The sequence below is a fragment of the Choloepus didactylus genome, chromosome 3 (assembly GCF_015220235.1).
Source record: "Choloepus didactylus isolate mChoDid1 chromosome 3, mChoDid1.pri, whole genome shotgun sequence".
NCBI classification, from domain to species: Eukaryota; Metazoa; Chordata; class Mammalia; order Pilosa; family Megalonychidae; genus Choloepus; species Choloepus didactylus.
The window spans coordinates 38905017-38922718 of NC_051309.1; the positions used below are offsets into that span (position 1 = coordinate 38905017).

The window sequence follows — 17702 nt, forward strand, 5'->3', positions numbered from 1 at the left end:
ACATAAATATATACCATAGTAGAGGGAATTGCTTCAGCAATTATTAATTTATAGCCAAGGGTATTTTATCTATACTCCCATCTTCTCTCACTCCCAGATACTTTGAAGCAAATCCCAGGCATTTTATCATTTCATTCGTAAGTGAATGAATCATTTCATTCATTTCATTCTAAATCCTGTTAGAATCTTATTAGAAATCTTGTTAAAGGAGTTTAACTTGGATTAATAAATTTCTCATCTTACCTTAAAATTCATTTTTTGTTGCCTGAAAAGTAAAAAAAAAATAGATGGGACTTCCATATATTGAATTTGTGAAACCTACATGGAAAGTTGGATTGCGTGAGCTAGCTCCATTCTCGTGATTAATCTATTCTGTACACAGTGGCACCCAGGGTACAGGAACGCCCCTCCTTTGGTCACTTGGTAACTTTTCACTAGTCAACAACAAGCTGAATAAACTATTATGTTGTGGGAAAGTGTTGGCTAGCAGACTTGGAACAGCTCCTAGATTTTAGGAGAAATAACAATCACCAAGTTTGAATTTGCTAAACCTTTAGGTTTTGCTGGCAAGAAAGAAGCATACCACTTTTAAAGCATAAAATGGATATGGAAGACATAGGCTCTGGTAAGCTTGGCCAAATACTGAAGCAGGTTTGGAGACAAGACCTGATGCTAAAGCAGGCACTCGTAGGCGAGGCCCTTTGTGAGGAGGCTGGCGGGCCCACTTGGATAGCTACAGTGATCTTTCTGGGTCAAGGGTTCAGTGGGGCTCTCCAGCAACTGTTGGAGCACACTGCAGGGACCCTACGTTCCACCTGCCAGCAGCTGCAGGTACTGCTTGACAAGGAGAATCAATGCACGTGGAGACAAGGTAAGAATTTCTTTTATTTCTTATTTCTCTAAAAAATAGTACTTGAGTAGCCACTCTGAGAGGTGCTAAGGAGCATACCAACAAGGCCAAGTCAGAGTCTCTGCCCACAAGGGACTTATGATCTAGTAGGGGAGATAAGACAAATGTACAATAATGCAAGACACTATGAGGCTAGTGTGGAATGAAGACGTAGGAATGAAGTGCTTGAGGGCCTCAGAAGTAGGCAAAATCTCATTGTTAGAGTGGGAGATTATAAATTTCTCTAGAACAAATTTGGTATTTTAAACTGAAGCTTAAAGAATGAATTCTTTCTATGTACCTGGAAATTAGGAGTCTTGAAAGAGCATTCCAGATAAAGGTATTATTAGCAGGATCCCAGACTTAGAAGTAGGGAAACAACAAAGCCAGTTTATGGCAGAACAAGCCTTTTTCTAGAATGGAGTATAATATTCTATCTCTAGACTTAAGTATGGACCCACCAATTGCAAAAATACTGAGAAGACTAGAGTGGGCTCAGACTTGAAATTGGAATCCCTCACACACTAAGGTGGGGTGAGTTCTTAGGAATAGACTTAATTATGAACCCTAAGAAGAAGTATAAGTCTGAAAGAACATGGTATCTGATGAATATGATCCCAGACAACAGTACTCCAGATAAGAAAATGGGTGGTATCATGAAATTGAATCCTAAGTAACACAGTGTCAAGGCAAGTGTGCACATTCCACCAATCAGGAATCCAAGGCAGATAATGTTAAGAAATTCAGTCTTGAGGGCAGATAGGCATCAGGGAAATCTGCCCAAAGGTAGCAGGACCCAGGGTCCACAGCTGGAGCTCAGAACCAGGACTCCAGTGTTGGGAGAGAATTGAAAGTGGTCTTAGGCAATGTATCAAGACACGTACCTAAGCAAGGAAAATGATAAGGATTCGTTAGAAGAATAGGAGTTCAAAAAGACAAGTTGTCAGAACTGGAGCCTGAAGACAAGTCCTGACTAGTGAAAGGATGATTTGATGTTGAGTCTAAAAATAACCAAGCTATGCAACCTTAAATCACATATTAGCTATGTGATTAGATAAGGATTGAATTTTAAAGATTGCAGAGGTGCTATGACTTCAAGAAGGTAGGTCATCAGATGATTCCAGCTGTTGGGAAAGGAGGATGATTGTAAGAAATGGGGATGGAACTAGGGGTTATATCATTATCATGGTGAAGGTTTCCATCAGAGTGAAGAGACTTGACTTGATTTAGTAGTCTTTGAGTAGCTTCTGCAGTTTTCTGATCAGAGAATTGGCATGATCAGAGATTTTCTTTGGAATACTAATTCGAAAATTGTCAGTGACTTCAAGCTTAGCAGGAAGCATAGAATCCAATTCTCATAGCAACAAACAAACTATCCAATAAAAATAGATCAGTGGAAATAATATGGCTCTGGTATTCCTGCTAGTCGGGCCTCATTAAGAGTATTCAACTAACATTAGGACCCAGTATTCTAAGTGGATCACTGATAAACTGTACAACATTGAGAGGAGAAGAAACAGTTTTCAAGATCACACCAAATTAGGGAGATACTGACTTCAGTTGGAAGGAGTCTAATGGGGGGCTTAATACTTGTCTTCAAATTTGCAAAGCACTTTCATGAGCAAAAGGGATTAGATTTACTCTTTGCTACTACTCTGAAAACATAGTTTGTCCTCAATTCCTAAAAGTGTTAGAAGAGTAGCAATTGTACAAAATGACTTTCTCCACCAGGAAGGAAGTAGGCTTAGACGCCCGTAAGGATCCTTTTAGATTTATCTTTTCTTACCTCATTACAGGCCAGTACAGAAACACAATTTACTTAGTTTTGTGTTTCTTCTTTTTGTGTGTGTATGTGCGTGTGTAGAAATCATTACATTCATAGACTGCCTCATGAAAATAAATGAATATTTGGGGACCACAGCTACACTTCTAAAGAAAAAAGAAAAGGAGATGTGTAATTTATGCGGCAAGCGTGCTGAATGTACTCCACTGCAGACAATGTCCACTATTCAAGATATCAAGGCAACAGACATTGCTGCCAGAGGGGAATTAGATGTCATAGAAACAGCTAATGTGTCTCCCACAAATGGAGAGGAGTGTCATTGCAAAAAACAGGTCCAGCTAAAAAAAAATAAAACCCATATGAGTTCAGAATTAATGGAAAAAGAAAATAACACATCACTGAATGGAGATGTAATAAGGCAAGAGGAGTCACAGAACAAAATGTTCCCAGATAATGCAGAAAATGAAGATGATAAACAAATAGAACACATGTCTATTGAGGACATTGATGGCAACAAGAAAGAGATTCATGACATAATCCAGACCACAGAAAGAGAAATTCAAGAGATCTTGGAAAGCCAAAGAGAAGAGATTACCACATCCTCACTAACATGCGATAACGTCAATAAATATGTGAATAGTCTTCTTCCTAATAATGCAGATATTCTAAGTCAAAAGAATAACATAATGGAAAAAGAGTAAGTAAATACATTTCTAATTAAATGTGTTTCTGTATTTAGAAAACAGTATTTCTACATAAATAAAATTTCCTTTTTATATCTCCAAAAGTTGTTGAAAATAACTAATTAGTAAATCAAAAATTAATTTTAACTCTGCCCATAAAAATGTACGTGGCTGCTATTACTAATATTGTTTGTCTCATAGCTTTAGGAAACAAACATAGTAAATGTATTTTTTAAAGGGGGGAGGGACTGAGTAGATGAGAAAATAGTTAAAACAAACAATTGTCCGGAACAAGCACACTTTTCTAAATCACTACTTTTTCAATTACATTAAGAAAAACTAGGATGGCAGAGTGTTCAGAAAGTAAAAGAGACTTTTCTAGTCTCAGATTTATTTTATTTATATTCTCAAGCAAATCATCATGAATTTTTAACCTGTGTCCATAGAACTCTAAGGGGCTCGTGGATAAGCTTTGGGAAGTTCTTAAAATTGAATGTATATGTTCATGCTTATTTTATGCCCCTTGGAGATGGTCCAGAGCTTTCATCATATTCTCAAAGAACCCATGACTTCAAAAAGGTGAGAAAGGCTGATTTATTTTATGCATTATCTCCCCTATGGAAGTTGGAAATAATTCCTTATTTATCCAGAAAAAATAAAACGTTCACAACCCATCATAGTACCCTTAGAAGGCCATGGAGAATAGGGAGAAAAATATCATCCTGTTTTATTATGTATTAGTTCTGTGACCCTGGGAAACTTGCTGCATTTCTTAGCCTCATTCTCTCATTTGTAGAAATAAAATGTATCTTCTGAGACAATTTGATAAAGCCAAATGAGAAAATTATTAAAGAATCTATCACCCCAACATTCTGCAATGCTCATGCTCAGCTAAATGTTAATGTGTTATTTCACCCCAACAACCTCACACTCCCCACCTCCTATTCACTCCCATCCCTCATTTACCCATTCTCTGCTTTGATGTTTGATGTTCTTTAGAATGTACAATACCATTTCCAGGACCACATCACTGAGTCTATGATCTCAGGAAAGTCATTTTACCCACCTTGACCTTCGTTATCCCATCTATAAAATGAAGGGGTTGGCTGCCCTGCCCTCGGTGTCTGTTCTCTGTTCCCTAAATTGTCTGAGTTGTTATTAAGTGTTCTCTGCAAGGCAATGCTTTTCTTCTTTATCAGAACCTCAACATGTCTCCCTGATTGGAATTATTTGCTTTCCCTCCAAGATAATTTGTATCTTATCTTACCATTAAAAAATATAGTTATCTAATGTCATCCTTCATATTAAATGAGGTTTTCTCATAACAGACATTTATTCTTAGTTTTAATTAAATCACCTTGACCAATGTTACAGTATTTCTGTTAGTTGATTGTGATAAACAATGTTTAATGTGAAAGAAATTAAAACTTTCCTCATCTGTTGTTAAAAAAACAAAACAAAACAAACAAACAAAAAAAAAACAAAAAAAAAAAGAAAGAGTTGGGTTACCTTAGCTGCAAAGACCCTAAAGTTCTAGAATCAAATGAATTCTTTTAATGGCATAAAAATACATTCATGTTTTGAGAGAATTACTGTCCCTGCAAAACAACCACTATGGTCGTTAATATGTGGTTGCCCATTTCACTTGAGAAAAACAGTAACACTCCATACCCTCACATTCAGAAATGACTCAAAGCATCAGCTAATGAGTCACTGCCTGAACCACTCCCTCTAACACCTCCTTTAGGTTAGGTGTTGCTCGGTTAGTGATTTCCTCTCTGTGGCATCCCAACCAACTGTGCTTGGCTTGCATATTTGAGAAGATGACTACTCATTCCAATCCCTCAGGCTAGGAAGCCATCATGCCACATAAAAGTTGTGCATCAAAAACAGTACCTTGCCCAGAATCTGTTGAGATTCCTCCCTGGATAGCTTTCTGAAAGAAGCCTATTGCTCCTAGGATAGCTGTGCTAGAGTTTACAGACTCAAAGGGAAAATAATGTGATTATTTTAGGGGTTGGACTAGGTCTATTTGATTAGGTTCATGAGACATGGAACTGTGTACAGGCCTTCTCATTCTACTTCATCTGTCAGTGGGGAAATATGCTTTCTGGAAGAAGGCTGAGATTGTTTCCAGGGCACAGGTCTTTCTTAACCGCAAAGAGTCATTCATGAAGATATACAAGACTGGGTCACTGTATACTTTGTACTTAAACAATATTACTAATTTTTTGAATTGCCGTTATCACCAACGTCAGAGAATACTCAAGCGGAGTGATGTGCTGGATAATTTTCTACTCCTTCTAACTTTATGGGTTCAGAATTGTAAATATAGATAAATTTCATGCTGCATTTGCAACATTTTTCTTTTTTTAGATTTCTATGTTAAAGTGAACTATAAGTTTCAATTTACAACTAATTTAAAAACAGCTAAAATCTGATTATTTTAGAACTAGCTATAAATTCTGGGTTTTATATAAATCATCTCATTTCTTTGACATTGCCTATATTTCATTCATTTCACTGGTATTAAATGAGAAGTAGCAAGAAGAGGAGAAACTCAAGTTGATAATTTTAATGTAGAGACCCAACATCTATTGTGCACCCATTTTTGTGATAATTATTATTAAAAGAAGTTTAAATGTTTTATCGTATACAATCTTTGTGCTACTATGAATTGGGTGTTAGTTTCAATTTATAATGGATAAAGAAACCAGTGTTCTGGAAAGATCTGAGGAAGTGATATTATATTTGAGAATTTGGGCTTTGGTGTTGAAGACGATGGATTCAATGATTGGCTCTATTGTTTTCCATTGTTGTGATCCTTAAATTTTGTAAGCCTCAGTTTCCTCATCTGTAAAATGGTGATGGTAGTAGAACCTGCCTGACACCATAGTTCTGTGGACTAAATGAAAAAATGTATAACCTAATACCTGGTCCATAGAAAGCACCAAAATATTAACTATTTTAATAATAATTATTAATGTCTAAGTTCAGACAAATAGTGACTGATCTCAAATTTGAATCCAAATGTGTAAGACTAAAATTTATGATGAAGGTAATGGTAAAAGAGAAGAATAAAATGAATGGCCAAAATAGGATTTGTGATTCTTTGAGGATTGTGCATATTCTGTTTCTAATTACTATGGTTAATTCTATATTGACAGTCCTTCTGTATGTTTCTCAGGATTTTAAAAAAACTTAATAAACCTCATAATCTGACCTAATAGTGTGTATATGATTACTGTTACCTCCCCTTCCCTAATTTAGGAAGCTATTCAGGTATTAGCACTTGGTTTATCAAGAAGCTTCAGAAATCTTCGAATTTATATTGTGAAGTGATCAAAACTGAGGAATGAATCAGCCACTTAAATAATATTAATAATAGTAATATTAAAGTGGTAACATTAATCATAGATAATATATATAACACCAACTATGTGCCAGGCACTACTTGCTAAATAATTAACAAGTAATAGTTCATTTAATTCCTACAGCTATCCTATGATATAGGGATTGTATTATCACCATTTTGTAGTTGTGGAAACTGAGGCCCCAAGAAATTGAATATCTTGCAAAATCACAGAGTTAATAAGTGGGAGTACCAGGATTCACATCAAGGAAATGGCTCTAGAGTCTGGGCTCTTATACATTTAGATACCCAGTACATAATTGAAGTAATTGGAAAAGTGACATCCTTTTTTTCTTCCTGCAGGTATTTTGATGTGCTAAGTGCTAATATTGGCCCTGAAGTATCTTGTTATATTAGAGCACCATCGTATGTTCTACAACACCTAGAATGCCGGATAATTAATAGCATGAGTTCTTTAGTAGTGAGTGATAATGAAGAGTTGGTCAGCAATGTCATCACTATTGAGTTCTCAGATCAAGAAATGAGAATCCCTTTTCCAATATGTATTGCAATCCCATTTACTGCACATTACAAGGGAAATTACAGAGACATCATGGTGAAAGTGTATGACATAAATCTTCAACCAAGTTACCTAATTCCAAATTCACTGGAAGGAGTAAGAGGGAGTTATAAGGTTGGTTGGCTGTATCTACATTTGCTGTTTGGCTTCTCTTCCAAATATCACCCAGGCAACCAGATTTTAGTGGATATAATTGCTCCATTGGTAACAAATGGAAGAGTCAATAGATTTATGCTATTCATTCATGCTTTTTTTGTCATCCATAAAAATTAAAGGGCAGGAATTATTAGCCAAAGTTAGGAATGGAAAATGGGTGTCCAGGACCCAGTAAATGTTAGTTTTTAATCTGGGGATCACTAACAGTATGGCCTAATTAACTCCATGCTTTAGGCTAGCTCTAGACTAACATTTCAGATGTAATGACCTCTGCTAAACTAAAAAATTTTTAAATCCATGGATGATGGTAGCTTTATTTTTATCATTCACGTGTTGGGATAATATGTAAAAAATGAAAATGTGTGGTTGTGTACATATGTGTGTGTGTCTGTGAGATATTTCTTAAATCTGTAAATGGTGTTTAATCTGTTAATTGAAGACTATGTATGTAGTAGTTAGGATATGGGCTGTGGAGGCAGATTGGTTTTGAAATCTGGATCCTACACTTTCTTATATGAATTAAGTTATTTAACCTTCTTTGGCTCATTTGACAAATGAAGACAATAGTAATATCTCCTTGATAGTGTTGGAAGGATTAAAGGAGATAATACACTTAAAAGATCAAAAGAAGCCTATAAATATACATTAGCTGCTAATAAATTATTACATACGTCATGGTAGGCCTTGTAATAACTCTTAGTCCCTCTATGGTCCTAAATTTGTAGGTTAGGAAGAGAGAATATACACAAATTTTGAACTTCATTAATGTAGAGCTGACGGGATTTAATAATTAAGGTACTTTGTGGGCCTCTGAACTTATTTTTAAACAGTTAAAACATTTGTCTTTTTTTTCTTTTTTTCTTGATGTAAGTTGTTATTATTTGAAGAGAAGGACAGGGACTAAAGGAAAAAAATTCCATGCATGCAGGAAACTCTTTATAATACATCCCTTTCTTTTCTGATCTTGGTCTTTTCTGAGTTATAAAGAAGTTGACTATGAAAGCTAAGCCTGTTCTAATTACTTAGCCCAATTAATGCAACTAATATATTTTCCTTCAGTCTATGGAGCCTATAAGTATAATAGTTTGGTCACCACTGCCCTGGAGTAGGGCATTTTAATCTTGGCCAGGCCATATGAATGTCATAATAAAGAAAAAAAAAAAACTGCCCATAGTACATGTGCCTTTCATAAAATGGATGCTCAAGATGTTTAGTAAATGAATATATGGAAAAGGAAAGCAAAAGTAAAAATAAGAGAGCCACTGTCTACAATTTTAAAAGGCCTTTACTTTCTTTACTTTGTAATGGTAGTTATCCTTATTTTTAGCTCAAGAAAATTTAAACTCTGGATTCCTTCCAAAAATTAGTATGTAGATTGTATCACATTCAAAAATTCTAATTCTGGAGTCAGAAAAACCATCATCAGAGTTCTTTTGCTGACACTCCCCTACTTAAAAACCCTCATGGGAGGTTTTTCTCGAGTACCTGCCAAATGTACTCAGTGCTTTAGAGCAATGACAAATAATTCCCAGAAGACCTTCCTTTCTTACCTTTCGCCATTTTCCCTCTGGCCAAAACAGAACATTAATCATGCCCTGAATTTTCCCAATGATGGACTCATGCAGTGATGTTGTGAAATCTCTTCCTTAGTCAGCTTTCAGGTGATAGATTATACCCATTGTGATTACCCTGAAATGTTTGTATGTGTGTGTATGCATGATTATCCAGTCATGCTGGGGTGGAGCTGGTTGTTGTTTGGAGAAGCATGAATCGTTGAATTAGTTCTAAATCTTCATCCTTATTTTAAGCTTTGATTATTATGTGAGTAGATCATTTTGTTTTCATTTCTGTACTCAGTTCCTTTTTGTGAAAAAAAAAAAAAGAAACTTGAATAGGTGTCTGCATGTATGCATTACAAATTTAAATGCTGCTATTTAAAAAGAAACACAAATTAAGTCTCTTTGCAGCCATCTTTTCCTATTTCACTGAGGAGAGAAATAGAGAAAATGATTTTACTTTGGTACTCAGAGATTTTGAGTCGCCAGAGGGAAGAATTTGCTGACAGTACAGGTGCTATAGCATTTGAGTAAACTACCCAAAAGATGAAATGTCAGTCCTTAGAATTCCCTTGAACAGTATTACAAGTCATGGAGAAAGGTTGACATTTAAAGTCCATTCTGGCTACCATGGGCTAGGATTCCAGAAGCAGTTAATATTTATGAAAACACTGAATGTTATTGTCCATTTTACACACACACACACACACACACACACACACACAGGATTTCAATTTAAGTTTAGAATGACATTTATTTTTCTCCCTTCTTCCTGTATGGGAGAATAGTTCCTTGTCTTTTCTAGCTTCTGGTGTTAGCCAGAAATCCTTGGTGTTTCTTGTCTTTTAGAAGCATCATTCCAATCTCTGTATTGTCTTCACATGGCCTTCTCTCTGTGTCTGGTCTGTCTTGTGTCCCAATTTCCCTCTTATAAGGGTACCAGTCGTATTGGGTTAGTGCCCACCATAATCCACTTTGGTCTGGATTTTAACTAGTCTAAAGACTGTTTCCAAATAAGGTCACAGGCACTGGACTGGGGGTTAAGACCTTAATATATCTTTGGGGGGGCATAATTTAACCCATAACAGTAATGTATACATTTTTCATAGCGCGTATATTTTTCATGTGCAGCACATACTGCCCCAAACAGTCCTGTAGCTTGTTTTATTGTCCTTTAATCCATACAGGGCACCTGTGCTGAAGTGAAAGTTTACAAATTGGGTATCTTTTCTGTTGTGTCTTGTTTAAAGAAAGAGTCCTTCATAGTTACAAAGAAAGGTCTAACTCTTAAGCCAAGCATGGATTCCAGAATATCCTTAAACTACCCTCCAGGAGCTTTCAACTCACCAGTGCTTGTACAATTAAAGGTAAATATTAAAAATTGATGAATTCCTTCTGACAGATTTTGTGTGTCATGAAGCATGGTCCTAAAGGATGAAGAGGATACAAATGTTTAATATAAAAATAAATGAATTCTTCTCTTATACTCGCAATGGCCAAGCATATGATGATATCCATGATAAAGGGATGATTTTGAGCATATTGATTCATATTCCAAATAAATCTCTGATTTATTTGAAAGACTAGACCAGCTGTTTTTTGCAGTTTCATTTATGATATTTATTTACAAAAACAAATGTTGATGGTTCAGAACAGAACTGATGCCAGACTTTGGGAAGTTCACATAATCTAAGATTTTCACCTGAGTATTAAAAAAACTAATAAAATAAAAATTTTATTATGATGAATACTTGGCTATATTTAATTGTGAAACATTAGCTTTTCTTTTGAATAAATATTTATTATATACAAACACTATCTGCAAGTATGTCATGATACACCAATGTAAATTTTGTATTTATTTCCTCAGATAATATTCCCTGTCCTTCTAGCCTCAAACCCCCATGTTCTTTCTATTTTCCCCACTATGTTACATAAATGGAAAGCAAAGAAAAAAGTTTAGGAAGAAAACATTTCATGAATATTTCCTTCATAACTATTTCCCATAAATTTCTAAATTTGGGAAATGTTAGCTATTTTTATTATTAGCCTTTCTTATGTGAGAGGAAGCACTTTAGTAAATATAGTCTTGTTTTTCCTAGTTTCTAAAGATCACTTGATCTAATAATAGTTTTAATTAGAAATTATATAAAACATCTATTTTATTTTCTAGGTCATTTGTTGCCTACAATTAAGAGTATTTCTCAGCTATTTATAACATAGGACAAGGAACCCAGATTTCAGAAAGGCATTTCAAAAGGGCTCAAATGTTGTGTTCTTTTATAAATTAATACAGTGCTGTTTCCAGCCAATTTCCTTATATAATTTTACTGAGTCTCAATGTAAATATAATCAATACTTATTAATAAGTATAATAGAAGAAAGATCTTGAATTTGCATAATACCAAAATATTTTTCTCTTTTATTTTGTAAACTTTTGAATTTCAGAAATGATAAAGAATGTGATAACCAATGTTTGCCCCTTTTAGACATATTTGCTTTATCTCTTTTTTTCTGTCTACGTAATCAGATACTTATAGTCAGACATCAAGATCTTTAAACCCCAAACATTTCAGCCTATTTTGTTAAGAAAAAGAGACTTTATCTCCCAACAGCCACAATAGAATGATCATATTCAAAAAATTTACCAAGAACACAACACTATTATCAATGTATGGTCTATATTCAAATTTTCCTGCATGTCCCAATAATGACCTTTATATGTGAGAGTGTATATACATGCACATATGCATAAAATATATAAATACATACATCTATACATTTACACACACATTTACACACACACATAGCTATGAAAGTAAATGATGGTGTCAAGTGAATTCAATGGACCTGAAGCCTTATAATCTTATGTTTAAAGGGATGCTTTGGTGCGGATGGCTAGAGACAAAATTATAAGGAAGGAAGAGTTTGGACATAAAACTATGATCTGTAAAATTATAAGAATATTGTCTTAGAAATATGTGATACTTTGCATTTATTATTATTAAAATATGAGAATATCTATTTCTCTTTCTATTTTTTTCTTTATTAGGTTCAACCCATTGACCCATCTTTGGTGGTACATTTAAAAGCAAAGCAAGATACTGCCTATTCAGTGATATCCACAAGCCCTCTGATTCATGTTCAGCACCCATCAACACATCCTTTTCAGAAGTCAGTCACTGTGTTTCTACCCTGCTCTCCACTCCCTGATAAAAAGAATCTGGGGTCTGAGATAAATCATAAAAGAACAGCCAGTGTCATGAGAAACAGGGTAATACCTTTATACTTTAACTGGTGAGTAAGATCCTAATATATCTAACTACTTAATGGTTAGAAAAGAACTTTAAATGATTAAAAATGTAATCAAATGTCTTGTATTTAAATGTGAGTATTGAAATATTATGTACTATTTTATCTAGAAATAAAAAAGTATTGTGGATCCACAAAAGATAATAATTTTAATCACAAAAGATCCAAAGTATGCTAGTGATAATAGAAAGAAAGGAGGTAAAAATTAAACCTTTATTTCAAAGAACTTGTGATATGGTTAATTACAAAGATGTAGTATAGCGATTTTCATTTTTATATTTAGGAGTGTTCTGTTAATAGTGAAAAGATTAACCTGATCTTTTCTGTAAATCAATCAATTTGAATCTATAAATTCTAAATAAGTGGATTCCTACTTCCACCAATCTTTCTAATCAAGAAAAAAAAAATCCCCATAATGAAGGAGACAGATATTTCTCTGAAAAATCAGAAGAGGGAGATACAACTTCAGAGACTTAACTGAAATAACAATTACTATTAATTGAGAGGCTAATATGTGCCAGGTGCTTTGTGCCCATTATCTCATTCATACTTGTACAAGCACCTATAGCTAGGAAGTAGTGCTGTTCTGAACTCCTAGCTTTCTATTTCTGATCATGTCTGTAGGTGACCATCATTCCTTTGGTTTGGGACTACAAGCCTAGAAATTTAGAAGAAATTTAGAAAAAAATTCTAATTTTTTAACTTTAGAGGAAATTTAGAAAACTGAAACTTTATTGGGTAATGACTGGGAGAAGAAATCAAGCTTTTTCTAGTGTTAGGTAAGTGATAGAGAATAAGGAAATGTAGAATGATCCAGTTATATATGCTTTTGCTACCAAAATTATGTACGTATCCCATGGCAATTTAGCTAATCCATGTTCCTGTACATCATGAAAAAGTGAGATTAAAAAACAACATTTTGGGACATTCAATTTAAAATGTATCAGTTTAATAGATTAAGATTTATCTTCTACTGAACACTCACTAAAATTTCTGTGTATTTAAAAATATATGTGCTCTTTGTAACAAAATTGCTTGTGCCCCTTGTCCTTGATTTCTTCATTTGGTAAGTAAAACATGAACACACTGACAAAATACAATTCATGCACCAGATAACTAATACATTTTTAAATGTTAATCTCAAAATAATTACAGATTTACAGAAAAGCCCCCAAAAAATGTGTGTGTGTATATATATATATATATATATATATATATATATATATATATATATATATATATCTGGAGAGGTCCTGTGTATGCTTCACCAAATTTCCCCCAATGGTGTATTTTTAAACAGTTTTGAGACTTATGTGCCAGGCATTATGCTAAGGGTTTTAATATAATTTCTCTTTTAATCCTTAAAACAACTTTCTGAATTAGGTATTGATATTGCCACTTTAAAAATAAGGAAACTAAAGCTCAAAGAGTTTAAATATTTTGACAAAGGTCAGATAGTAAACTGGGGAGTTAGAATTCAACCCTAGGAATCCTGATTCTAGAAAATGATGCTAGAGCTTGTATATCATCACACTGACAACTTTTCAATCAAAATTGTCCCCTAGCTAACTTCTCTGCCATCAAGAGAGAGTCTGTGTATTGTCTTTATATCATCTTTTCTTTTGTCCAAGCCATCACTACTACTTGCTGATTTTACCTTTGAAACATTTTGAGTCACCCTATTACTCTGTTGCTCACAAAAAATCCTGAGCAAGGTATTAACCACCTCAAAGTCATATTAGCAGCTTTCTAATTAGCCTTTTTCAATAGTTTCTGGCCAAAGAGGCAAAAATCATTTTTGTTGTTTAATATTAATTTTGTGAAAATCTGAAGCACATGTCTTAAGACCATTCTCCCACCAAATGCCCTTTGCTTCTTTAGCTACAGTTTAAAGCAAAGTTATCCTGGACAGACAATCTTGAACTCAGATGCCAACTTGTTTCTCCCTCAATCCATGTTCCTGGTTTTGTTTTTGTTTTAGTTTTGTGTATGTGTGTCTGGGGGAAGAAGTTCTACATGTTTGTAATATTTATTTTTCTTTGATTTCTCCAACTGTAAACCCAAAATTCCAATTGCATATTCTTGGAAAATACAGAAAAGTATAAAGAAAAAATTAAAATTAAAAACTCCAAATTTAGAGATTATAACCAAAACACTAGTGCCTTTCTTTTCTTTTTTTTTTTTTTGCCTTTTAAGTCCTAAATAAATTTTTAACACCTTTATTGAAATATAAATCACATGCCATAAAATTCTACTATTTATAGTGTAAGATTCAGTTTTTTTTAGTATATTCATGGAGTTATGCAATCATCACCACAGTCTAATTTAAGGACATTTTCATCACTTCAAAAGGAAACATGTGCCCTGCAGCAGTCATTCCCCAGTCCCACTCCCCCATCCCTTCCCCCTGCCAGAAATGTACTTTCTATTTCTATGGATTTTCCTATTCTAGAAATTTCATGTAAATGGAATCATGTATTAAATATGGTGTTAATGAATAATATCTTCAAAGATTCCATTTCCAAGTAGGATCACATTTGCGGGACCATGGGTTAGGAATTAAATGTATCATTATGGGGGACACAATTCAATCCATAATAGTAATTTTTCTATCAGTTGTTTAAACTGTGCATTTCATTCATTATATTCTCATTTGTGAAAAGGTTATTGCTATATTTTTTAAATCTTTCTTTTTCCAAGCTACCCTGTCTTTTCAATTTTTTTTTCAATTTCTAATTTTATCCCTTTTATCATTCTATATAGTCATTTTTTAATCTTATTCAGATTAGTCTATCAACTATCTATTAACAGACATTTGGAATTATATCACCTATCTATTAGCACAATATAATCCAGTATATTGTCTATCATACTAATTCTATTGTACTATTCTCATACTTAGAAGTTCATTTCCAACTATTGATTATAAATTTGTTATCCGAATTAAGCATTAACTTTTCTTCCTCCTCCCCCCAACCCAAAGCAGTTTTAATGTGCTTCCTTGTTGTTTTCTTGATCCAATGGGTAAAGGGTTTGGGGTTGTGATTGTTGTTTCCCTCTTTCTTGGCCAGTGCTGCCCTTATAGGATCCCAGATTAAGGACTGAGTCCCAGATCCCTGCTAGTAGTATCTCATGCCCACTAGTAGAGGATAAAATCTAGCACCCAGCACCTAGTGTGTATGTCTGTGTGAGTGTGTGGTTGGGGGTTGGAGAATAGAACTGGGTAGGGTGGGGAAGGAGTAAAACTTTCTTTAGTTCCCTTTTTTATTTCTTCAGGTTTTCTTTCCAGTTTTTTTGGTTCATCCAACTTGTGTGTGTGTGTGTGTGTGCGTGTGTGTGTGTCACATTTATCCAGCATTCCTGTGTACTGGGAAGGTCACCATTTGTCATTACTTCAATTGGACAAGTTGCTGGAAACCTCTTTGCCTTGCACATTATGTCTCTGCTAGGAAATACTTCTATCATTTTTGCTGAAGAACTCTTACTCATTCTATACATTGCTGTTCAACTCTTTTTTTTTTTTTTATTTTTCCTGTCAAGGTGTCCTACAATTTCCAGGAGGGATTTATTGCTCCTCCCTTGGTGCCAGCCTTATACTTTGCACATGTCCTATATCATACTGCACTATTATGTGCACTTTTCCATTTATAATCACTCAGTATAATTTCAACATAGCAGGAGCTCAAAAAATGTTAGGTTAATTAAATAAATTAATAAGTAAATTTTTGGAAATGCAGATTGCATTAATAATTCATCTATACTCTTGACAATGCTAAATTGATACAATATTTTCTGTTGTTATTAGTGCCAGACATGGTTGATGTATTTTCTCCATCCTGTGCAGAATAAAACAATCAAATTAGAACCCATCTCAACTTTTTATTTAACATTCTTTTATAAAAAGGTGAAGTCCAGTTGAAAATTATTTAAAGAAACAGAAACACAATGAAGCAGTCCATGCTTCATCAAGTAGAAAAGATGAGGGTTGAGGACAAACCACAGTCTGGATTTTAAGAATAAAAAGTCTGTATTGCATTATATTCATTCATTTCTGAATTATTTCTGAGGAAAAGATGAGAGTTATTGAATTATGAGCCAGAAAAGATATCTCAACAGTAATGAAAGGGGAAATTGAGTTTGTTATATAAAAACTTATTCCATGTTATGCAAGAATATTTTACAGAGCTTGAGTGAAAATATTTTTTGTCCATGAAAAATATTTTCTATATAATTCCAATTGGTTTTAAGATTATCTTGTTTAATTGTAATATGTGAGTCATACTCAACAATATTTGTAAAATACATGAGTTATATCACATAATAAAATTGTGCTGGTTTGAATGTATCCTGTCCCCCAAATGCCATTATCTTTGTGGTCTTGTTGGACAGACGTTTTTGGTGCTGGTTAGATTTGCTTGGAATGTGCCCCACTCAGCTGTGGGTAATAATTTTGATGAGATGTTCCCATGGAGGTGTGGCCCCGTCCATTCAGGGTGGGCCTTGATCAGTGGAGCCATATAAATGAACTGACTGAGAGAGAGAGAAAACTCAGTGAGTGCAGCTGGGAGTGATGTTTTGAAGAGGAGCAAGCTTGCTAGAGAGGAACGTCCTGGGAGAAAGCCGTTTTGAGGCCAGAGCTTTGGAGCAGAAGCTGGCTGCCTTCCTAGCTAGCAGAGGTTTTCCGGACACCATTGGCCGTCCTCCGGTGAAGGTACCCGACTGCTGGTGTGTTACCTTGGATGCTTTGTGGCCTTAAGACTGTAACTGTGTAGCAAAATAAACCCCCATTTTATAAAAGCCTATCCATCTCTGGTGTTTTGCATTCTGCAGCATTAGCAAACTAGGACAAAAATTGACAACTGGTAAAGTTACCACATAATTTAAGAAATTGAACATTATCAACAAATAACTTTCCCCTCCCTCATCCCATCCCCAGCCCTCTCTTCATTCTCACCAAAGATAACCATTATTTTGAAATTTTGAATCATTACTCTGCTTTTATTTTTTTCTTAGTTTTATCACATGTACTTATATTCATCCCTATACAATGTCCTGTTCGGTTTTTCCCTGTTTGAGGTTTATAAAAATGATATACTACTGTGTGTAATCTTATGGAACTTGCTCTTTTCACTTATAATTGTGTTTCTAAGATTCATCCTTGTGACATTACACTTATTTTCACTTCAATATAATTTTCCATTTTGTGACTGTAAATTCCATTTATCCATTCTTTTATAAATGGACATTTGGATTGTTTCTAATTATTTGCTATTACAAATAATGGTATTCTGACTATTCTTGGCTCATGGTATATTTGTGCAAGTACTTCTTCAAGGTATATACTTAGGCATAGATTGTGCTGGTTTGAATGTATTATGACCCCCAGGAAAA

The 17702-nt window shown here is 34.4% G+C and overlaps 1 protein-coding gene across 5 annotated transcripts in view; it reads left to right on the forward strand.

Moving 5' to 3' along the window:
- Window positions 1-477: 477 nt before the first annotated feature.
- The window catches only part of DTHD1 (death domain containing 1), an 82526-nt gene continuing 65301 nt past the window's right edge, over window positions 478-17702 (forward strand). For 4 of the 5 annotated variants that reach the window (XR_005215843.1, XM_037829552.1, XM_037829556.1 and 1 more), the window contains exons 1-5: window positions 478-871; window positions 2754-3369; window positions 7071-7401; window positions 10187-10366; window positions 12052-12296. Coding sequence is in view for 4 of the 5 variants with exons in the window: in XM_037829552.1 (XP_037685480.1) it covers window positions 601-871; window positions 2754-3369; window positions 7071-7401; window positions 10187-10366; window positions 12052-12296 (1643 nt within the window). In the remaining variant the exon portion in view is untranslated. The remainder of the gene's footprint in view (window positions 872-2753; window positions 3370-7070; window positions 7402-10186; window positions 10367-12051; window positions 12297-17702) is intronic. The other variant, XM_037829553.1, reaches the window with a different exon arrangement.